The sequence below is a fragment of the Passer domesticus genome, chromosome 1 (assembly GCF_036417665.1).
Source record: "Passer domesticus isolate bPasDom1 chromosome 1, bPasDom1.hap1, whole genome shotgun sequence".
NCBI classification, from domain to species: Eukaryota; Metazoa; Chordata; class Aves; order Passeriformes; family Passeridae; genus Passer; species Passer domesticus.
The window spans coordinates 110,857,180-110,882,351 of record NC_087474.1 but is presented as its reverse complement, the minus strand read 5'-3'; the positions used below and the strand labels follow the sequence as shown (position 1 = coordinate 110,882,351).

The 25,172-nt window shown below is 37.4% G+C and overlaps 1 protein-coding gene across 12 annotated transcripts in view; it reads left to right on the top strand.

Moving 5' to 3' along the window:
• Window positions 1-25,172, top strand: part of PTPRM (protein tyrosine phosphatase receptor type M) — a 441,163-nt gene that overhangs the window by 111,428 nt on the left and 304,563 nt on the right. For 11 of the 12 annotated variants that reach the window (XM_064433927.1, XM_064433947.1, XM_064433884.1 and 8 more), the window contains exon 3: window positions 23,889-24,154. In XM_064433927.1, the coding sequence (XP_064289997.1) occupies window positions 23,889-24,154 (266 nt within the window). Of the gene's footprint in view, window positions 1-2,210; window positions 2,326-23,888; window positions 24,155-25,172 lie in introns of those variants that run through there. The other variant, XM_064433966.1, reaches the window with a different exon arrangement.

Genomic DNA, 25,172 nt, shown 5'->3' with positions numbered 1-25,172 from the left:
TTTGTTTCCAATTAATGAATTTGCCTTTAAAGTTCCCGAAAAGAGCTCCTCTGAGATCTTTATTAACCCATATTTCTGTCATTGAAATGAAAATACTCCTGTGGAAAAGCTACTAATGCTACTCTGCCACCTGTAATATGGAAATAAAAATGCGTAATGCAGTGATGCTGCTATTTGTCTTTTGTATTTGTCAAATAAAGCCTATGCTATGTAATATAGCATAAAAATATAGAAAATCCTTTGGTATAATCTCAGATTGCCTAATTTCGTTCACTGGTGAATCTTCTTCATATTGAAAAGTAAAGCATGTGAAAACAGGTAACCTGAGGCCACTATTTTGTGTGTTAATAGGTACTCTGCTTTATTGATGGTGAGAAAGGCAAATTTATTTTGCCTTTTAAGAATCTTTCAATATTGTGCTAAGGCTGAAGTCTAACAGAAGCTCTAATTTTTGTACTATGGTTGTTAAGTGAGAGATCTTTGTAATACAAGTGAGCTTTAATTGCCAAAACACTTAGTTTTGTTACTTTGAGATTCTGGAATTTTGTTACTTCAAGATTATTTTCTTGTTCTATTCTGTACAGTTCATGTGCCGTTCTCTCTTCCTGGGAGAATATATTTATTTACAAGACTTTTATTCTCTCATCCTTCTGTTTTAATCTCAGTGTGTGCATAAGATTTCTGTGTTCAGAAAGTCTTCATAATGCCTCTCTAAATTGTGCTGAATCCTCTAGCCACACAGAGACTTTACATTTTACATCAGATTGTCATGTTCGTTCATTGTGTGCCAAATTTCTCTCTTTGCCACCTCTAACTCTCGGTGCTTTTTCTAAGCATTTTTATTTTTCACAGATTCATTTCCTAGCAAAAGCTTTGTTGGTGTGCTGCATTTAAACATAGCAATGATGCAGAGTCTAGGGAAGCACAGACTGCTGAATTCCCTGAAGGATTCTGGGATATCCTTTTTTACCTAATAGTTCCCTGAGCTTTGCTTTGCTTTGCCTATTAAAATGTGCTCCTTTATGTTCTTCCTCATTTGAAGAAAATTTGATGGAACACTTGAAGGTAGGTCTAGAAAAGCACACACACATTAATATTTATGGCTGCGTGTGTTTCGACTCCAGAAGGGCTGACAAGGAACTGGGTATAACCATGTTGATTTTCAATACATCTGTTGAGCCACAGGATATTCTGAGCAAGGTGGTTGCCTTTACTTTGAAACTAACACATGAAGAGATTCGGTTTTGCTTGGCTTCTGCATGCACAGGTGCATTACTTATATTCAAGATAAGTGGTAATATTCTGCTTTTTTCCATGGCATTCCTCAATACTTCAGTACCTAATGCAAAGCTTCATAATACCTGCCCCTTCCATGTCAAGATGAAACAGTGAAAAAGCATGTCTTTAGAAACTGATAAAAGTTTTCTGCCGTTTTTTGGTTGCTAATTAAGTGCAAATAGCAGTTAGCACCGAGTTTTGCCCTCATCTGATATTCTTTGTCTGCAGTTCTATAGTTGGTAGTACATGACACGTTAATTATAGCATGGTAATTAAAATTTTAGTTACTGTTTTTCTTTGTTCAGTACATTCTTTGTTATGGTGTCAAAAAGTATTTTGCCTCGAATATTCTTATAGTCTTTTACAAGAGACATATCTCATCACTGGAAATGGAATTTCTAAGTAATTTTTTTTAAATAGAAATGTTTCATTATAATAAGACCACTCTTCCTTATGGAAGCTACGAGGACAGCATGCCTAAAATTTACACAATATGTTAATTGTTAATAATGACTAAAGAAACCAGCATTGTATCCAATGGGGGCTTAAGTAGAATTCCAGTAAATCATGTCCATTACTGCCATGGACTTCACCTGAATCTCATTTTCTTACACTAGGCTAGATATATCCAAATGCTCACAACTCAATTGTGCTGCACTGTACTTTGGGAGTTTGTAATTCTAAATAATCATAAACTTTTATGCAGAGTACATGATAAAATGTTTTTTCTGTCTCATTCTTTCCTGTCCTGGTCTCTTACTTCTCATCCCTCTGTCTTCACATCCTTTTTCAGGAATAACAAATGTGGGGGGATAGAATGCAAGAGAATGGAGATGGTGCAGGGGGCAATCTCACCCCTGAGGAGTTGCAGCTGTGCTAATTACCAACGATTAAGAACAGCCCTGCCCTTAATAGGCCACAGCTGTATCCAATAAGGATGAGGGCTATAAAAGAGGGGGTTAAGTGGATGAGAAGGTTTTTTGGTTATGCTGTGAGGAGGAAGGAGTCTGTACTGCAAGGAGCTGCCCACGAGACATCCCCGAGAAGGTATGGAACTTTTGTGATAAGATGACAACAAAGAAAGAGTAGCTTCTTTATAGTTGTGTTACCTTAATTTGGGGGATGATAGTTAAAACGCTGTTACATTACAGAAATGTAGTTTTATTTTGAGTCTCAAATGGGAATACACTTCTTACTTTATTTAAGTGCCTTTGGGAGAATGATTTTTTGGGGTGTTTTTGGGGTGTTTTTTTTTTTTTTTTTTTTTTTTGGTTTCTTTACTATGGAAGACTCTACATGTCTTAATATTTTGTGTTTTCAAACAACAGCACTTTTCAAACATATGCATTACTTCTGGTTAGTGAGAGTCGAATACTAAGTTTCTTTAAAAAAACCCAACCAAAAAGCCATAAACCCCCTCTTCCTCTAAACTCCAGTAAACCAAACCCAGCCTCTAAAACAATAAATTAACTACTTTCACACTAACAAATGTATAAAGAAGTAGCATATTATTTAAACATTTGCGTACTAAATATGGAACAGTTATTAAATGGTACCATACATATAGCAAAAGGGGAAAATTCAAGGCAGTAAAGTTGTGTGGTCTGTATGACTGGCAGTGTTAGCTTTTCTGCCTCTATAAACTTTTTTTTTGACTTCTGGAGAGCAGGAGAAGACTTCTAGTTTGTCTCAGACCACCCTGCTTTAGGGTTAGTAGTCACTATCTCCCCCAAGGCTTCTTTTGTTTTGGGCACAGGCAAGATGCCAGCTGCTGGAATAGGCTGACTTCAGATCCAGCCTGGTATTGCCACCGTTGAGTTCCTGCAGTTGCCCTCTGTATTTTGCAGTATTTCTCAATAGAGACAAGAGAGGAACTGAAATGTTGCTCAGACTTAGTGGTGGAAGGTATGTTCTTCTTGGAGTTCTAACCTTTTTTCTTTAGCTACATTGTACTGTAAAGCACCACTTCGTTGTTTAAGGATGCAGGAAACTGAAAACTGTTTTTAACCGTAGGAAATTAGGTCAGAAGGAAGTGAAGGGAGTTCACATACTAGGTAAAATCATCTGGGGAGAAAGAGCAAGTACAATATACATGTGGAAAAGGGTGCTTAGAAAATAGAGAAAGTACGTATTTTCTGCTCTTGTGGTGGGTACTGTCTCTCAGCAGTTGTCCTTGAAGTCTAGTTTCATGACACCATCCAATTAATAAATGTTGTCTTGCGATGGGAGCGAGAAGAAACTGTGCTGGAAACAGACAAAGATCACGTTGTGGTCTGAGTGGGCAAGTCTGTAAATTGTGCTGTGTGGCCAGCAAAACTGGTAGCTGCTGGAACAGAATTTAGAAGGCAGGGGGTGTTTAAAAAATGAAATATCCAATAAGATCTTGGACGTGTGTATGTTAACATTCATTTAGGTCTAATGTATACTAAAACTCTCAGAAGTTATTTTGGGTGTTTTCTGGTATTTTCTTTTTATACTAAAGGAATATAAAGTTGAAATAAGGCTTATGTCAAATGAATCTACTCTTCTTCATTTTGAAATGGAGTGGAATAGCTCCTGCTTTTAGAAGCCTTTCACAATTATGCTAAGCATTCACCTCCTATTTTCATGTACTTTAAGATCATCCTTTGAAAAAATGTGATAGGTAGGTCATACTGCTTTTACTTTGTGTTGGTGGTAGACCCTATCTGTTCATCCCTGTCAGTTTTCCTGGTCTGTCATTAGCATGAGATCTGTGAGTGCTGTAATTTTTTTTTTCCCTAACTCAGATAAAGGATCAGCATTATCAGGGTAGGGATGGATTTCTTGCATAAGTTTACTCACTGAAATTAATGAAATGCCTTTATCTGTGACACTGCAAACATTAAAATGTGATAGAAATGTTTAGCTTTGCTGTAAGTGCTTTTGCAGAAGACCTGAAGCAATAGCTCTTTGTTTCAGTAAGTGCTATCTTGCATAACAGACAGGATTTGTTAAATATCAGTGTTGCTTAGGATTTCAGTTTTTTACTAAGATTTGTACAAATTGAGGGGAAATACAGACATTATAATTATTTCCCGTGGGTTAGCTAAGATGAAGCCTAGATTTCAGGTGGTACTTCCACACGTGTTTATATTACCTTGAGTAACACCTTCCTAGCTCTGTTAGGGAGCAGCAAGGGCTGGCACTGGCTGTGCCCTCACTGATGGGGCACAGTTCCACAGCATCCAAATGCAGCCAGCAGGAACAGGAATAATGCCATGCTGCTGGAATTCAGGGGCAAGTCCCAGGTCTTGGGCCCAACTGAAGGCTGCAGCAGGAGCCAGAGCTTCAGACAGGCACACCTCCAGCACTGCTGGGGCAGGGAATGATGGTAAAGCAAAGGTAAGGGGTGGCAGGGTACAGGCTGGGACAGTAGGGCCTGGGAATGCCTTTGGGGGTCCAATACCATCTTATCACATGTCTCCAGCAGTGAAAAAAAAACAACAAAACCCAGCAACAGTGAAAGCATTATTTGTGTCCTTACTTTGGTTTATTCTGCAGCCTCATAGGACACAAACATGAAGGCATGGTATAAATGTGTGAGTCGCTTTCAGTAGCAGTATGGCTCTGTAGGGCTTAAAGAGCAATTTTGGCTACAGAGGTAGGCCTTGAAAAGCTTTGTAGTAGCTTCTGCATGTCTGGCTGATGTGGAAGAGATTGGGTAGCCGTAGTAGTTCTGACAGTTTTTGCCCATTTAGAAAAACAATTACCTTTGACTGCAATAAAGTTTTGTACCTAAAGAAGCTAAAGGTTATTGAAGGTTATGCATTTAAGACCTGTCTCCTGAGGAAAGACCTTTTCTTTCTTCTGTCAGTGCAATCTTTTTTTCTGTTTATTTAGCAAAACTGAAAAATAGTTTATTTCTGTTTCAATTAAAAGAAGGGAAAAAAAGCCCAGAAGAAGGTGTGAGTAACAGGCTGTTTCCTACCAAGCAACCAATCAAAGTGTATTCCTTTACTGAAAGTTGATGACCTTGGTATCTTTTATGGCTGCTAATGCCAAATATTGCTTATTACTTTGTAGTAAACAGTCTTTCTGTGCCTCTTCTGGTAGTAATAATGAAATAGTAAAACACGTAGAACAGCTTCAGTGGGCTTGGTTTCAACATATTTGTCAAATAAATAATAGTACATTGTAAGCTAAGTATTTGGACTCAGTACTACTTAGGGAGTTCATTTCTGCTTTTCAGGAAGCAAGAAATTTAATTAAGGTCATGGTAACCATGACTAAACAAATGTTTGTTTTACTTTTCAGAATAAAATGAACTCTGTATGTCACATTTGGAGATGCGATGTCCGCATTTCTGTTTCAATTCTGTATGAACTGAGATTTACTGTCCTTGTTTCTTGCCTGTCTTCTTGCTTAGCAGTGTAGAAGCTTGTAAATAGGAAAAACAGGACAAGGATTGAGAAAAGTGACATTGATCTCTGAATACTGTTTGGGAGAATCATTTATCATGCAAGATAACTGCAAACAGCACATTGCATGGCCCTCATAAGCTAATTTCTCGTTAGCTGGCAGTAATAAAATTTACACTTTTATTTATCCAAAAATGTCAAATGTTTATTTCCAGAAACAAGCAACACCTCATAACAAGCAGGAGGCTGTGTGGTGTCCTGCATAATTTACAGACAATCTAATTGACCTATGCAGGTTAAGTGACTCACTTGAGATAATGAAAGAGTGGCAGAATGTGAAATAAGGATGGGAAGCACTTCAGCTAGTTTATGATTCCTGACAAGATGCCTGTATTGCTTTCCATTCTAGAACACCAATGCTGACTTAAATCTGCTCATTGAAATACAAAAAAACTTTACTGAAAGAGGCACTGGTGAAATACAAACTTTTTATAATGGATGTTTGCACTCAGCACTGGGTGATTACAAAAAGATGCACCAGATGCAGTGAATGTGTTCCTGCATAAGATGACAGATGTTGATGTTGCTTAGAATGTGTTACCTTTCTCACTCCAGGAAAATTCTAGATAGAGTTTCTCTTAATATTACTGCAAGGCTGGTAAAAGTCCTTTTTATTCTTCAGGGAATTTTGTTTCAGAAAACCTGAGCTACTCCCCTTCAGCCTCTGCTCAGAGGCAGAACACTTTGAGTGGTCAAGTGTGAAAGTTTCTCCTGATTAATTTTACTCTGCAGTAATTTATAAACAAAAATATTCTGCTATTACTTTCAAACAGTACTAAGTATGTTTTTCAAAATTTCTAAGTATTGTCAGGTGATGCAGATTTGTTTTGAAGATTGGTTTTGAAGAGATAGAGATTATCTTTGGCATTTCCAAGACTTTCATTTTAGAAACCCAGTCACTATTAAGATGTACATGGGCACTAGTCATGCTTTTCAGCATCTTTGGGGATGATTGGTATGATTGGGGAATCCCATCTTACCTAGGATCAATTTAAGTTGTGAGAGTTAAAATGTGTAGTATATTTGTGTGAAAATCTATGGAAAAACAAAGCAGAAGGATAAGGAAAATTATGTAAGTATAGAGCTTTGAGTAGACTGTTCAAGATTATTTCCACTGCATTTTCTATTAAAATGCCAAATATTTTAAAAATAGTGAATGTTTGTATTGCTCTGTTATTATATTAGCTGAGCTGTCGTGACACATCCAGCCCTAAAATACTACTCATCTGTGCTACTGAAGTATCAGAGTAATTTTTAAGTAATTACAGTACTAAGTATCCATTTCTTCTTATCATCAGTCAACTAAAATGAAAGTCTACAGTTGCTGTTCTAGCTTAGACAGATGAAAAAAAAATTATAAAAACTAGAATGACTTTGTTTCATGCTGCAAATTTGTAAGCAAAGGCAAGCTACAGGGAAATAAGAGTTTAAATCTCCCCATGGATATAAGCTAAATATTAGAGAATTTTAGTTATTTGTGGAGGTAAGGTCTCTCTTGAAGTATAAACAATTTTTCTAAGTATTTAAGCATGTGTTATGTTGTTACAGGGAGTAAAAAACTTTCTACTTTCCTCCTCATGTTTGATTAAAAAGTAATTTCCTCATAATGCTTTATTTGAAAACCTTTAAGAAACATTTTTTTTCTCTGAAAATCTTCAGTGTTTTCAGGGTTTTTTTAATGTACTGAACTAGTTTTTCACTCTAAAAAAAATCTTTAGATGCCACAAAATTAAAAGAAAGCTATAGAGAATAACTGAAGTGCTTGTATTTTGGCTCAGTCACTGTTTTTCCATGTGCTAGAAAATCATTTGAGATTTTAAAGGTATGAAATAACTATTTTGGTTGTTTAATGTGGAATTAAAATCAGTACATTTAAAGAATGCTTTTCATGCAAATAATTTAGGACATCTAATGGGTATATAGGTAACTGAGGGATGTAAGGATGTGAATGACTCTTGTGGTTTTAAGACCTTGATTGTGTTTAGATCAGGTATATGCTGCTGTTTGTAGAATTTTACTTCTAATGAAGTTCAAAAGGTTCATCTACCATGTAGCAATGTTCCTGGTGCCTGGGACAAACCAGACAGTAAAAATGCTTATGTACACGATGCACCTGTCATTCTAGAAATTATGATAGCTGTATCCCCATTAATAGCAATTAACAACTAACTTCTTTAGTCTGTTAATATATTGAGTGCCCCTTCAAACTGATGTTGTTGAATAATAAAAGGAGGTTGGATTGTTGAATATTTGGTCAGAAGGAAGGTATGCAGAGAGAGATGATCAGGAGGAAACCAAAGGGATTGATGAAGCTGGCATCCCTGATGGAACAAATAAGCTAAGCAGAATGTAACAGGACAAGAAACTTCAGAAATTTAAAGAGAGAATTAGACACATAAACTGCCAGAATCTTAGACTATTTTTTGTAGGCATGAAATAAATCCCAGTAGTTGTTAAAAATAATACAGGGAATTAGCTACAATAAATAAAACAAAAACCAAACCCAAACCAACTGATTCTCTCAGAGGAATCCTATCTTCTAATAAAAACATTTTTTCACCAACTCTACTTTTCAAAAGAATTAGGTTTTTGTAGAATTTTATTATTTTCCTAGTCCTTTGTTTCCTCCTCTGCTCTTTATTCTGAAGGATTGGATAACAATAGTTAGTATGGACTACTGTTGATGAAAAGTGTACTCAGAGGGTGTCAAGGCGGCAATTTTTTTAACCAAGTGGAAAGATTTCTAAATCAGTGAAACAGGCTTCTAAATTGTAATAATTTAAATTAATATTGTTTGAAAATATTCAGCTGGAGGAAAAACAGCATTCTAGAAAAAATTAAAGTTCAAGATTAGTACCTGTCTACTTGGTGAGCTGTAGGTCCCTCCTGAAGTATCCATTGTCAGAATATACTACAGAAATTTTGCCTCTGACTTCTGACAAAACCAAGGTGCTCATAACACATTCTTCTCATCTGCTAAAGCAGGCTGAACGTTAAATTATTTTATGTTAGCAATATTGCCAGGCCATACAACTCTAAGAAGTTCTGGATGAAGTTTTTATTTTAAAAAATGAATGGCATTAGGAGCTTATCTACCATTGACCCTTTTTGGTCACTGCTTTTTCACTTTCCTGGTATGACCGCTCTGAATTTTATTACTGAAATGCATGGAAAGGTGACAGACTTATAAAAAGATGAGAGGAAGCGCAGTATATTTGTAAGACTGGGCTGATTAATTCTCACTGACCTCCATTACAATAATGATATCAACCAATCCACCTACTGAAGTGATAATGAAGTAGAAGTAATTAGGGTTTAATAAAAAATCTCCCTTAAATTATTCTTTCAGGAAATTAACTTACATTCTGTTAAAGCTTAGTGAGTCTTGCCTGCTGTTCTCATGACAGGCCTTATCAAATATGATGAGCAAAGTGTAGGAATAGCCTAGATGCATTTTTCTAGTAATGGTTCATCATATTGCAATGTCTGTTGAGTTACGATCTCCACAAAAAAATCATATTTGAGTGTTATAAAATGGGAAATATCTCCGCCTAACTGTAATGTTTTATTTTTTTCTTTTTAAAATAAGTACATTTCAAATTATGAAAAAAAATCCCTCTGTGTCTCAAGAGGATTATGTAAGCAAAGATTCATTTTCAACAGACTTCTTTAATTAAAAGAAAGTATAAGTTTGAAACAAAATGCAAACATTGGTGCTCAGCTTCCTGGGTATTACAGGTAATTCATTGTTTGCACAAACAGCATGCAGTACATGTCTGTTTGTTGTGCTCCACATAGCAACTTCTGTGTGTCAGCAGGCATTTCAGAATATGTATTTAAAATATCCTCACACTTAAAGGAATATCTTTACAGGAATTTTTATTCAGATGTTTCAAGTGTGTTTTTAAACCTCAGTCTCTGAACTTACATTCCTAATTGTGCAGCATAGGTGGAATAGGTGCTGACATCTGCCAGCTAAGTGGGCATTCACTTTCCAGTAGACCATTCTCCACTTTCATCCTGTGTACAGCAGATGACAAGAAGGAATAGAAGAATATGACAAGGGAAATGAAGACAGGGTGAGCAAATGGGCAATCTCATTGTTCAAGTTAGCACAGCAGACTTGGCAAACAATCCATTTTGCCTCAGGATCTGGACTTTTATTGTGCTTCAGAGTGTTTTCTAAGGGGTGTTTTCTAAGGGGTGGTGTTGTCTATAGTTTATTTTCCACCTTTTCTGAAGGAGGGACTTAGGACATTAGGGAAGCTAGAAGAGTAGACTTCTATTTCAAAACAAGTCATCTTACAAAGTAACTTTAAATGTGTTTACAGTACCATATTTTCCATAAATTTTTAAAATTACTGGTTTTTAAATTCTTACTCTCTTTTTTCAATTTTATCTCCTTTTTGGTTTGATCTATATAGCTTGGAGTCTCTGCTTCTGTATACAAAGTACTGTCTAGCACACACAGATGACACTGGGAAATGGGGGCTGTATTTTTGTCTTGACTAAGTCTGAGAGTTGGAGGTATTGCTTGTAATCACAGCTGATTTAAAAAAATACCTGTTTAGAAGTGAAGTTTTTAGTTTGAGTATGTTCATTTCTGCCACTGATATGACTTCCTGGGCTGATCGTACATCAGACTTGAACATTTGGTATATGTAATTGAAACTTCACCAATGAAACACAATGAAAATGTTGACAGAATTAAGGTAGCCAGGCTTCAAAGGATCACAGCAAAAACTCAAGGAGAATGAGCTGCGAGTGTATTTCAGTAAATCAAACCAAAGTAACATTAGATTAAATAATTACAGGCAAAATAAAAAGGCAACAAGTGAGGTGAGAGAAAATAAATGTTACAGTGTCTCAAGTAAAACTGAGTTACTTGCCTAAATATGAAATTATATCACTAAGTTTTGCATTTATATTTTTGACACAAAGTTCTAGTCTGAATGAAACAGAAAGTATTCCTCTTACTATAAAGGATAATTGAGTCTAGCAGTTATTTGCTGTAAAATTTTCATTTTCCTTTAAAATTTTAATGTCATCTCTTTTGTTATGGTTATGTTTTATAATAGCATTTTTGTCCCATAAACTGCTGTTGAAGTATAGCTTATTTGGTTATACTAAACAGGCTTTGAACTCAATGACAATAAAAGGTCTGTGGTACTTAAGAAAATACTTTTGTAAGGGTTCATGTTTGCAGACAAGGAAGAGAAGTTTAATGGAATCAAGACTTTAACTACAGTCAGACACAGTAAATATGCCAGTTTGGAAGCTGATTTTTTCATTAAAGGTTTTAAATACAGAAACATAACTTGGTGAGTGGTTTGACATGCACCCAAACTGTTGCCTGCACTTTTTGTTTTCAGGGTTACCTTGACACAAGGCTCAGTTTAAGGATGCCTGCTTGTACACAGCAGTGCTAGGGGCCAGAAATAAGAAGCTGTTGATGTAGAACAATGACTAATGAGTGACAGGCAGGGACATTGAGGTGTATGTGTGGTTAACACCTACCTGGCTGTGCCATGGTCAGCCTTCATCTCCCTGCTGCAGGAGCGGTGCAGTGGGATGGGTTCCTGTGGCACTGGGCTGGTAAGGGATGCTCTGTGCTCCTCATACTGGAAAAAAATCAGCTGAAGTGGAGATTGTCTCCCAACAGCCAGGCACAGCTTGGCAGGGACAGCCACCACAGGGAAGGGATGGAGCAGTGGCTGAAACTGCAGCCTGAGCCTTTATGGGAGACACCCCTGAAAGCTTCAGTGGGGAGTGACACAGCTCCATGGGCAGCACAGAGAAGCAGAATGGTCTGAGGATGCCAGGCCAAAAGGACTGCAGAAAAGAGTAGGGTGATAGAAACACATTAATTTTAATTTCCTAGGTTTTTTTTTTAAGAGAATTTGTTTTCTTTTAGGTGGCCTCTGTTTGATTGTTCTTTATTTTGAAGCTTATTTTAAATACCTGTAAACACACATTCCCCTTTCACAGTTGTGAAAACACTTATTTATCCCTCTTTTCCCTTTAAAATCACTCACGTGCCTGAATATCAACTTCTGGATTAAATTGTGGGCTAAAAAAGTAGTCAAGAGTTTTAACTCAGTGTTGTCCAAACTTGTTTTTGCTTGAGGACTGCTACAAGTCCTTTAATTTTCTTGCAGACCACCAGCCACCTTCAGTATAAAATTTATTTTTTGAAAATTTTGTGTTCCAATAGAATGACATTTCAATTAGCAGTTTTTAATAAAGCTGTGAACTGTCAGGTTCCTGCAATAGCAGGATCTCAGAACTCCAGAAGGCATCCCGCAGAAATATTATGCATGTACCTTCTGAATTTTTAATCCTATTGAAAACAAATTAAGTATCTAAGTGCTTTCCTGAATGGTACTTAAGCACATCGTTAAGCCCTTGTGTTAATTAGAGTCTTATGCTTTCCTTTTTTGAAAAAAAAAAAAAAAAAAAACCCCACCCTGATTCTGTTGTCCTCTTGAATGACAATCTCAGCTTCTGGGATTGTGAGTCATGGAAACTGGAATGCTTATTTCAGTGATGAATCAGGCCCAAATTAATATATTTAATTCATCTCTAGCAGACCAGAACTTGAAAATAAGTACATTGAACAGTATCCTCCATGGGACTGCACAGGCAAAAAAGCCCAACTTGAAGTTCATTTGGTAAATATGTTATCTATTATGTACACCATTTAAATGATTTAGAGATGTTTTCTTCTGAATTTGAGGTGGATACAAGTGGAGGCTAAATACATGGACATGGAAAGTATAGTTTCTATATGTAGTATATAGACTGTATACTAGGACATAGAAAATAGCCATAGGAGTACAAGACTTGAAACCAATTCCATCTGGGGCTTGGAAAAAGTCTCTTTAAAAGAATGAGAAGTGAAATTCCCATTTTATCAGTGTGCAAACGGCTTTGGGAAGTCTGCTGGTTGCCACAGTGAAGGAATGATTGTGTGAATAAACACAGATAAATTGGCAACCTGCACAGTATTCGTTCTTTGTGATGTAGTCTCTGACGTAATCTCTTCTAGATAAGAGCCTTTAAAGATAGACTGTACTGTAGTGGTTACTATGTCAAGAACAAAATAGCTGACAATGGATTTTTTTCCTTCCTGCCAAGAGGATGTTTTTTGCAAAAATAATTTTATTGTGGCGCTGATGTTATGTTGAATGAATAGTTTAATATATTCTTTAAGGAAAGGCAATCTTTATGCTCTAAATATTTCTTTTAATTTTTCATGTAGTGAAACTCGTTCACATAATTTGTACCTTGGATAACAAATACCTATGTATTTTTTATTTGCTTTAGACTTGGAAAATCAGGTAGGAAAAAAACAAATCTGAATTCTTAAGATATGTCATTCTTCTCTTTGTCATTGCCAAGTGTAACAGGATCCCTAAGAGGAGAAAACCTAAGTGAAATGTGGCTTTATATACCAATTTGTAGAAAATGCTGTCAGCTGCTTTTGTGGCAAAGGTAGAAGTGCAGTGAAAAATAAAAACCGAAAGAAATTGAGAAATGGAGGTGTAATGGGTCTCTAATTCCTGTACAAAGCCCAGCTAAGGCAGTATTCCGATCTGATAAATGCACACACAGACAGGTATAAATCTTGGTGTAAATGAGTGTTAAATTTCATTTTAAAAGCAGACTGAATTCATGGGGATTGGGGGGGTTGTTTGGTTTGTGATTTATTAAAGATGGAAGTAATAGCCCCAACTGAATATGCTATTCCATCAGCTTTAAAGCTTTCATATTGATACAGTATAAATTGGCTAAAATGTATAACTTCACCTGCAGGAAGTGCAGTACCTGATCCATTATAGTTTAAACTGTCCTGTAGTTGCCATGGGGTGCGTGTGTGCCTTTGTGCTGGTATAACAACGATTTCCTGTGGGACACGAGCTCAAAGTAAAGGTCCTGAGCCATCCTGTTGCTCATCAATGAGACACAGGCCCTGATGTACTTAAAATTTTACTGAGCAAGTCTAGTCTAAGGTCTCTGAAGTGTTTCTGTGGAAGAAAAATGCTGTGAATACTAATCTAAAGTAATTTGTAGTTTAACTGGGGAAGAAAACCCACTACTTGTGGTTTGGAGTCTCAATGAGTGATTCAATTTGGAAAAACAGAGCATAAAAGTATGTTTTAGGCAAGCCAGTCTGATTGTAATTATACTGGCGAGCTTCTAATTTCTGAGCAAGATTTTTTAATGTGGTGGAAGTAAAAGAATTGTAGCGACACATGGCCCATGCTAAGGGAGTTGTCAGATGAGTGTATTGAACAAATGAGACAGAGGGTGCTTTGATTCAAAAGAGGAGGGTAGAATGAAAACAAAACTCCACAGATCTACAGTAGATGACAATGCAATGCTTAACCTACTCTTTTGAGTAGATAAGGAAGATTTCTTGTGAGTTATCTTTATTCACACTCATGAAATCAGGAGTAAACTACTCCAGTAACAGAAAAGCCCTTAAGGCTAATATGCTTCTAAAATTACTGGTATGTCCAGCAGGATTTCAGAAGGCTCTCTGTTACTGCAGTATTTAGTGCCACAGGCAATACAGTAGTTTTTGTTTTCTGCCTTACAGATCTGTGAAAAACTGTCAGACGTTTGAGTGAAATTCAGAAGATGCAAGTCGTTTGTATGTGGTGTGTTACTGCAGATAGCAATTGTTGCAACAACTTAGTAGCAGTTTACACACCTGATAGTATTATGATGACCATTTGCTTTTATCAGTAGTTAAGAAATTAGTAATCAGCCAGGTGGCAGAATGGTTTCCAGAAAACACTTTGTGAGGGAAGTACAATAACAGTTAGCTTTTAAGTGAGAAGTAACTTACTGCTAGGATGATCTAGAATTGGAAGAGTATACCATAGGTGTGATTGTTAGCCAAACATTAACCTAGCAACCTAAAGCTGAAAGAAAATTGTATCCCTGTAAAAGTTGTAAAGCTCACTGTCTTCAGGCCTTCAGAAGCTTTTTGTATTAACCTCTGTGTTTAACAAACCTTTCAGCCTGCCGCTGGGCCGGGAGAAGAGTACCAGTAGCACTTAACCCTGTCCTTGGAGATGGTCCTTTTCAGATAAGAGTAACATGGATCAAGCTATGATCCCCTCTCCCCCAGCTTTCGTACGTTTACTTCTGCAAAGCTTTTATCTGAAAAGTAACTGATTTACCCCAGGAGTTCCCCTGAAACATGTTAACACTGATTCCTGCTTATCTCCTGGGTATTGTTTCTTAAATGCTGAATTGCATGCTTGAATGGTTTACAGAAATAATGACTAATGTTATTGGTGGTGCAGCAAAGGGAGTGTACTTAGAAAAGAAGGGAGACTTTCAGGGCAGTAGCAGTAATTGTTAGCATATGCTGGTTAGTTTTACAGATACTTATCTCCTGTGACAGAACAACTGGCCCATGCTTTGAATGCCAGGTTATAATAAAATGCAGGTTGATAGGGTAAGCGGCTCGCTGAAAAACACAGCTTGCCATTTTGTGTGCTGCTCTCACTACATGTGCAGCTCTTAACGTGGGGGCCAATGGCAGGAGTCAAGTTGGATTGGGAAGGAGCAAATATGGGAGAAACAGAGGGATAAATGAGTCTCATCTTGTGTATCTGACTGCTCAGTATGCTGCTGAGACTCTGCCTGATGCTTGATTACTGTGATCTATCCTGTGTTCTTACTAAACCCAGTTTCTACCATCTCACAGTGTATGTGTGAGTGCTCATAAACTTCAAGCTAACCAGAGAGTGGGAGAAGAGATTTGAGTGCCAGGAACTGCTGTGGGACTAGGAAAGTCAGGGACCTTTGGGTGTGTGGGGCCTGAGCCTGGGGAGGAGCAGGGTGTGGGTTCCTCTAGCAGGGTGAGATTCCCCTGGGCTGCAGAGAAGGAAGGGCAGGGCTGTCAGTGCTTTAAGTGTGAGTGCTCATTGCTCACAGGGATGCTGATAAAGGCACTGCTTTCCTGTCTGTATTTGATCTGTCAGGCCATCTCTCTCTCCTTCTCTCTCTCCCTGTATGTCTGCCTGCCTGTGCTGGGAACACCAACAGCTGGATCTGGAGATGTGGAACTGTAGCAGTTCTGTGTCTGTCAGGCAGGGAGATGAAGACACACACTGGTTCCTGAGAGCAGCCTGGATTTGGCTACTCAGATGCTTTGTGGGTTTTTTTTGCCAGTGTCAGTATGATTTAATTTTTTCCCAAAAACAGGTTTACAGCTGTTCTTACATCCTTGTTAAGGAAATTAAACAGCACCTAGTTTAACAGTGATACAAAATATCAAGCTAGGAGAACCTCATCCCTGTTTACTAGGACTTCTTCATTAACAGTTGTTTCAGTTAATCAGTTTTTAATACATTTGATGTGTTCTTTTATGCTGTTCTAATCAATTCACTTACTATGGTCAGCACTTCATAGAAGTCTTAGATCTGCAGCTGCTGAGGTTTCAGCAATAGTTGCAGTCTCCTTCAGCTGTACACCTAAAGGTTTGCTTTTTTTTTTTTAAGCAAGGCCCATTTGTCTGTTACAATGTTGATTGTTGCTATTTCTGTCCATACCCTTTAATCCTTTATGTACCGCATCCTGTATTTTGACTTCCCTTACTTTTTGTTCAGGGTAGATCTAGCAGATGTGCCTAGCAGACCTCTTCCAATCTCAATGCAGGTACACAGGCTAAACAATCAACCAGTGGAGCTGTGCCCCATTAGGAACAAACAAGGCAAGGAAACATCTGTGAATGTCGCCTCTGAGGCAGGGAGAGAGCTTTTGTGCTGAACAAGTTCTATTCTGTTTGTGACGTTCAAAACTTTGTCTCATTTCCTTTAGAACAGAAGGGACATGGCAAAAAATTCTTCATGTGCATACTGTCATTCTGTGTGTGACAATGAGTGGTTCCAGGTGTCCTTTATAATCATTTTTTATATGCTGTGGTAAAGTCCATGGTTGGTAACTGCATGCTTTTTGGTTAGGGTAAGTTCTCAGAAGGGGAGAAAAGGATTTCTTCTTTGAGAGCATGTGGCCATGCGAGAAGCTTTTCCAGGGAATGAAAGGATAGGCAGTAATAGATATGCTAACTGGAGGGCTCACACTTGGGAAGTTTTCTTAGCGTAATGGGGAAGAAACACAAAACTAGTCCAGACATGATGAGAAGACAGCAGATTTTTCTGTTAACCCAGAGGAGAACAAGTAGAGTTTGTTGAATTCATAATGGCTATTGAAGATTGCTAGTGTGCCAAGCAGGTCTGGAGGAAAAGGGCCCTTGTTACAAAGATGTACTTGGGAAGAAAATATATTTGTTTTCAAATGGCTATATTTTACCTCTCTCTCAAAAGAATCTGGGTTTTCAGAAAGAAGACAGTTTTTCAAGTTTATATTCTAATAAAACATCATTTCTTTCAAGCCCTTTTGGTATTTTTTGGTGTGTTCACTTTAAAGAAAAAGTGCAGACAGATCTGTCTCAAAGCTCTGGCATGTTTGAAATCCAGTCATAGCATAAAAGTTGAAAAATGTTATAGCTGGTGAAATACATTAGGTCACGTTTAGAGAAATCCAGCTGACTGCATCAAGAGGACTCTTGAGAGAATTTGAAGAAAACTTCGCATACCTTGCTGGGGAAGCTTTTTTTTCATGCTTTAGAAATCAGTTCTCAGGTTTGTGGCACAATTCCCACTGGCTGTCGAAGATACTGGTGAAGCTGCAGAGTGTATTAGGATAGACCAAATGTGGGATGACAGAAATGAAAAAGAACATTGCCTTGCACCACATTATTTACCTCTTTGAAACCCAAAAGGAGCGCAGTTCCTTTAAAAGTGAAAAACCCTCCCAGCAGTTGTACACTTTGGCTGATGTGGTTTTCTGAGGCTGGGAAGGAAATCTTCCCCCTCTGGTGCTACTGCTCCATTGCCTCAGGCCTGGGCGGCATCAAAGGTGGCTCTCCAGGGACAAGAGGAGTAGCACTATTCCTTAGAGATTTCGTAGTCCACCCCACACTTGACCTTCAACCTTCCTTATCAAACAGAAGGCAAATTACTTTGTTAGATGCATTTCCTTTATTCAGGCAAGTCAGGTTTCCTGCTATAAACAAACTAACCAAACAGAAAACTTTCCAGTGTAAATGAGTGGAATTGCTGTTCCATTGGGATCCTTTTTCCCTGCCCTTCAGAAGGTTTTATACAAACCAAGCATTAACTTTGTTCCATGTCAAGAGTAGTCGAGTCTTTTTCCAACATAAATGATTCCATGATACTAGGACTCCAGAAAGATCCAGATTGTCCTCTAATTTTAAATACTTTCAATTAATGTTAGGTGTTTCAAATATATACCTACTGCCTGCTTTGTAATACTTAACCAGAGCATGTTCCAGACCCAGGGAGATGCTGCTGTAATTCTTTGTGTTTTAAAGCTTGGGTCTACCTGTCCTCAAGTCTTGTCTTACTTTGATTTCTGTTTTTCTTAAGATGCAATGGTTGTATCAGAAGCTGAATTTGAAACTTGAGACAACTCTCTCAGAATTTATACACACACAGTTGTTTTCACTAATAGCTTGTGGACTTTGTGTCCCTGCTATACGTTGCATGCTTTTTTGCAGAGATAGTATTAGTTATGCAAGAAGTAGCCTTCAGAATGTCAGTACAGTCAGTACAGTGTTTGAAAACCTAGAGTAGTCATGAAGAAAACAGATAAACGGGATGAGTAGTCAAAATCAATAATTATTGAAAAGACTTGAATAAACAAACAGCATTCATCAGAAAGCAGGGTTTGGTTTTTATATTCTGGCTATTGGAAAAGGAGCTGCAAAAGTACAGGATTCAGAAATACATGATTTTATGTCCAAGCTAGATCGAAACAATTTCTAACAAAGTTGTAGGAGATGTGTCTGTGCATATGAGATGAGGAAGAATTTTAAGAATATAATTTAGTGAAAGAATTATAAGGCTTATTAGTCTTACTAATTGTTCAGCTAAAACAAAGCTGGCATTATGGGTAGAAGTGAATTGATCTTTTTAAAAAATACACAGGACTTATGGTGGATTCTTAATGGATTTTTTCCAAGAGTTTGAACAGTTGCAAATTTGGAAGATAAACAGCTTGAAAGTTGAGATTAATGATGTTTTTAGGATGGGTAATAAATAATGATTGAAATTACCATGTTAAATTTGAGTAAATACTGCTCAAAAGAAGACTTAAAATTCACTTGGAGACAGTAATGGTTTGTAAGTTAATGAGCAGAACGGATGTGTGTTAGCTGAGGCACTGAAGGGAGGACTCTCAGCTGCTGTATTTTGGGACACCTCATTATGCCAGTTCGGGGTGCTGGTGTCTCTGGTGTTCGTGTGCACCTGCTGAGTGATGTCTGGAAGTGGTGCATTTGAATTAAAGTTCCAGCTTCTTTAGGTAGCTAGTCGTGCTTTGAGAGTTATGGCAGCCCTGTAGTTTTCAAATGTTACCTGAAAATGTATTTTCCTTTTTCTATAATATTAGTAAATAGTAAGAACAAGTATTCAAGAGAAAACCTGTTTTGTTTGCAAGCATTGGGAGTTAAAGTGCATGGTGGACTGTTCCTAAATTCAGGTCCTTTGCTTTCTGCAATACTTCCGAGTTGGCCTGTATACATGTTTGTTTATGGAATACAGTAAATAAAAGAACACTTTTATTGAGTTTCCTTGTCTGAAAGTGGTACTTATTATGCTTGAGCCTCACAATTCATCAGTTCGTGCACAGCAGTTTCAGTCTCTTGAACAGTTCCACAGTTTTGGGCAATCTGATAGTCACAATCTCTTGTGAGTGATGGCTATAGGCTTGGCTGGCATTTAGGGAATCCTGTTTTGCTAAAAAAAAAAAAGTAACCTTTTGTATATACCTTCCAATATACCTTTCTATGAACTGCCCAGTCACAGCATTTATGAGACCTGTCTGCACTGCAAGGGTGTTTTGTTAATCAAGTAGTACACAGGATATCTGTGTATCAAAATCAGACTTTTTGCTCTCCATTATTTGGCACATTTTTCAAATATTGAAAGTCAAAATCAACCAATAGCCTTGTCGAAATAAGTCAAATACCAGTACTCTTTTCAAAAAATATTTATTAGGAAGACTAATTATTTGTCCTCAACCATTTATAAGACGGGTGAAAAATTAATAAAGTAACTTTCTTTGCTCACTAGTCACATTTTTTTATGCATGAAAAATGATACTGCATTCAATTTCATTGTGTTTGGGATTCCCAGTATAAAAAGGATCTCTTAACAAGGTGAGGTGACATGGTAAAAACTTGCAGAAGTTATTGGAAAATCTCTTATGTAATTCCTGTCATTTTTTTGTAGAACAGTGTGTTGCTTTTGTCAGATTTTTTTTTTCAACTTTTTTTTTTAAGTTCTGCCCCTCTTTTGACCATCATTTTGTGTCCAGTATTTCACAGAAAATGTTGATTTATGCTGATGAAATGGCCAGGATATTTAATTGCCCATTTACTCTGGAGCAAATCCATACTTTTCCAAGTATTGCATCTTTTTAGAATTAATATTTACACATATGACAAATACCTACTGAATTACTGCTGAACCATTTTTCAGTGAGAAATTGTAAACAGCAACAGTGACTTCAGGAAAAGCACTGCTTTGTTGATTTAAACTCCTTAGCTATAATGATGAAATACATGTGATTCAGCAGGGTTGTGGACTTAAGAAGCCTGAATTTAATGAATGATGAGCACCATTAGGTTTTACTACATTGCATGTGGTGCCTTGACATAATAGCCATAAAGACTAAACCCAGGTAAATCCCATTTAAACTTTTTGGCTGAGGAAATTATCATCATCCATGTGTTTAAACATGGAAGTACACTTAGAGAAATTAAGTAAGTGTGATAAAATGAGTGTATTTATAGTAAGACATGCACTTGATATTTCTTCTTAGGAGTGAGTACTCAGTTGATTATAACTTTACATGTTTTCTTGTTGAATCCTTCAGTTCTGGTAGATAACTGTTTCCTTGTAGATATACCAGTGTATCATTTCAGTTATTTTTAATATGTATTTCTTATGTGCCCCAGTATATGAGAAGCTGTTCTGGAGTGCTGATCCACTGTCAGAAAGTTTGCTGTGGGGATTTTTGCTGTTTGTTTGTTGGATTGATAGTTTCCATGTAAAAAATCTTCCCAGTTAATTTTTAGTGAATTCATAAATGCTTTAAGTATTGCTCTTATGACTTAGCAAATTATACCTATTTAGGGGGTTTGTATTTTAAATGTAAATAAATTAATTGAATAGCAGAGCAAGTACTAATTGATGGAAGGAATATTAATTTCTTTTCTGCCTTTTTTAAGAGAAAAAAAGCGTATTCAGTGACTTCTGTTTATGTTACTAATGAATAAGGATTTTCCCAATATATTATAGTAACAGATTATGAGCTAAAGACAGAGTAATGCCTTTTAGGAAGTAAAATATTTATACTCCTTTGTATTAAAAGTAAATTCCATTTTTGTGAATTTTATGAACTTGTCTAGAATGGAAATTATACTTGATAAATAATTTAAATTCAACTGCAAAACTACTATTATTGAATAGTTAAACCTGTTTAACATAGAGATGCAGTCTGGAGAAAGGTTCTCCAGCATTCCATTTCAGTAAATGACTTGCATCTCATTAGAAGGTATTGTCACCCATCAAAGTAAGAAAAAGAAAAAAATTAAAACTTTGTTTCTAATAACTGTGTGACAAGTGTGTGTGTACTTAACATTTTTCTAAGAACACTTAGCTGTGCATTTGTAGCAGGGAACCATAACATATCCATTTCTGGACTTATGAAAAATGCAGGGTTTAAATTATCTCATACATTTTATTGATATGTTTTCTTTCCAAAGTAGATATTGAATTTTATTTCCTTCTATGATATCATAGGTTATCTGTTAATAGAATTCTTTCCTTTTTGTTTTTTTCAACCCAGAAATATGAATGTCTCAGAAACCATGTTGCATTTTTCTTAACATCTCTACAATCTTTCAAATTCCTTAGTTTTGAGGCATGATTATTTTGAAGGTACACTTCAATGGAACACATTAATAGGCACTAAAAAATAGAGTATGACTTGACTAGCTGCTCATGTGAGAGTTGTTTGAATGTGATTTAATTTGAATACTTTTACATTTCTTGTAATTTGGTGTTTTAAGTTGTAACCATAATATAAAATTCAACCCCAGCATTTTTTCTTTAACCCGTAAAGCTTACTGGTTTCCTTGTATTTGCATTTGTTCATTCTTTTTTCACCTTCTGCGGGCAGGAGACAATTGTCACACTTAGTCCAGTAGATAACTTGTGTTTAGCTAGAGGAAGGCTAAGAAATTGAGTACATTTTAAACTGTCTGCATAACATACTGCATCCAACCATCCGAACACATAAAATTCTCTTAAATGTCATTGCAACTCTTGTGGTGGATTGACCCCGGCTGGACACCAAGTGCGCTCCCCTTCCTCCTGGTCTCAACTTCACTCCGGAATTTTCTTTCTCTCCTCCCTCCCAGCAGTGCAGAGGGGCAGGAAATAGGTCAGTTCATCACATGTTGTCCCTGCCACTACTTCCTCATCAAGAACAGGACTCCTTGCAGTCTTCTCCTGCTCTGGCATGAGGTCCCTTCCCACAGGATGCAGTCCTGCAGGCACAGATTGCTCCAGTGTGGGTCCCACACCAGGTCATGAGTCCTGCCAGTAAACCTGCTCCAGTGTGGGCTTCCCACAAGGTCTCAGCCTCCTTTGACCATCTGGCTGATCTGGTGTGGGGCCCTCCCCAGGCTGCTGCAGGTGATCCATCTGTGGACTCCATGGGCTGCAGGACCAGCCTGGCTCATGGTGCTCTGCACCTGGGCTGCTGGGGAATCTCAGCTCCAGTGCCTGGAGCACCTCCTCCCCTGCCTCCTGCACTGACCTTGCTGTCTGCAGGGCTGTGTCTCTCACATTTTCTCAGTCCTCTCTTCAGCTACAATTTTGAAGTTTTCTCTTCTTCCTGCTCTTTATAACTACATTATCCCAAAGGCTCTGCAACCATCACTGATGGGCTCGGCTTTGGCCAGCAGTGGGGCTGGTTGTCTTGGAGCTGACTGGTGCTGGCTCTGTAGGCCATGTGGGGAAGTTTCTCACAAGAAGCCACTCCTGTAGCTCTCCTCTCAGGCTGAGGTGACCCCGATGTAGTAGAAAGTCTCTTTTTTTTCCCAGCCCTGCAGCCAAAGAAGTTAAGATTCATCGGCTCTGGTTTTCAAGGTTGTTTATTTTCTCTTATCTAATACATTCTTTGTCTGATCTGCTAAGGTGTGTCTGGCAGGTTGGTTTGTGGCACACTCACTGTCCTTGGGGTGATGTTAACATTTTATAGGAAGAACTATGTATACTTTATTTATAATAATTTTCCAATACCTATCATGTGTTAGACAGTCTGTCTCTACTCTAAACCAATCAAGAAGTGTGACCGTCACAGCAGAAGATAGAGGACAAGAAGGAGAAGAAAGGACAGGACATGCCCAAATGCCTCCATCTTGCCTCTTGAACCCCCATTCTAAAAATCCAAAATTCTGCTTTTTCACCCTGTGACAAATAACTATCATTCTACTTTAACTCTCATGGCTTGTAAAACTTCATAAAAAGCTGGTAATTTTTTCCATGGGTTAAAATCAAAGGTACAGGTGTTTTTGACTCTGTGCCATGGTCTCTGAGCCCTGTGCCAGAGTCTCAAGCCATCCAGAGCAGTCAGAGGAATGTCCTGGGTTCCAATACTCCCCTACTACCACAACCTTGCCAGGCAAAGCCAGCAGGGACCATGCATGTAGAAGCACTCACATAGTTGACACCTACAGTTGATTCTGTACCACCATCTCTAGGTTTATTGCACTGCAGGTTGCTTCCGTGTTGGGGGCTTTTTGTCTCTTTCCTTCCCCAGCTGTAGAATCAAGATTGTAATATTTACCAGCTTTAAAAAAGAATTCTGTGATTCTGCAAAATAAATTTGAGATCAAATACCTACCAAATACATATTACTCTTATGTTAGTAGAAGCAAAGAAAAATGGTTGAATTATTATTATTAAATAATATCTTTAGTTGCATATATTAAGTTACCATATTAAGAAGAGAAAAAATAAGGAAGAAATTGAATCAGTCACTTTGTTTTTGCAGGTTCTTTCATGTTGGTGAATACATCTGGAAGATTTTCAGGACAGAAAGCTCACCTCCTGATGCCCCACCTGAAAGAAAATGATACACATTGTATTGATTTTCACTATTATGTTTCAAGCAAGAGTGGAGCTAGCCCTGGCACTTTGAATGTATATGTGAAGGTTAATGATGGTCCTATTGGTAACCCAGTCTGGAACACATCTATCACTGCCACTTGGAGCAGAGCAGAACTGGCAATTAGTACTTTCTGGCCCAATTTTTATCAGGTATGTCTTACTTTTTATGGAGTTTTGTTTCTCATAATAGCCATTTGGTTCTTAATCCTCATTTTAACTTTAAATCAAAATAACTTTGTTTTTCTAGTTGATCATCATCTTACTCACGTTTTTGTACATGATGTTAAATGTTTGTTTTTACATACATATGGCTGTGTTTATATGTTTATGTATATTTATAGAAGTGTGTGAAATGCACACATGCTCTAAAGGTGGATGAACTAATTACGCTGAAAAAAATCTAGAAATTTTGCCATTGATTTCAGTCAATTAACTGTTTCTTTGTAATAAATTCACTCATTCTTTCAGTTCCGTAGGGATGCTGGAATTGATTGCCAATAGATTTTATTACACTATAGTCTTCAAGTTTGATTTAGATCAGCAATACTTGTTGCTTTAGAGCCAGCAGAATCCTTTGAAACCTCAGTTCAAGACTTAACTCCGAATGCAATATCCATTTGTCCAGTAGTAAACATAAATATAATAGTAGCTGTCATAGGAATGGGATTTTGAGTGGATCCTAAAGATTCAGGGGAATTTCACTTGACAGTCCCTTAGGATGCTGCTTTTCTGTAGGAAGGTTTAGATTATACAGTTACTTACTGTTCTGTAGTAGTTCAATGTTTTTCTTCCTTCCTGTGAAAATACAATCTGTCTCTGCAAACAAGTAACTTAGTTTAAAATGAGAACAGACCAATAGCATGGAGGTGTTACTGAGGCTCCTCCATCTTCACTTGAAGTTTGGAAAGTTTGAATTGTGTTTTGTTCGTACTGTACTGAATACTATCAGCATACTTATGGTTTGAAGCTTTCTGAAGAAAAGCCATCCCAAAGATGTCAAGTTCCTTGACTGTAGACCTCCCTAGGAGGTTCAGTGTTGCTCTTCCACCATGCTGTTCCAGGGTGGGACTCCCTAATTCCTACAGCAGTGCCTCAGGTACTAGTGTTACATGTGGCAGAGTCTTGTTTGCAGTTCCTGCATTTGCTTTTTCAGGTAACCTAGTATTTG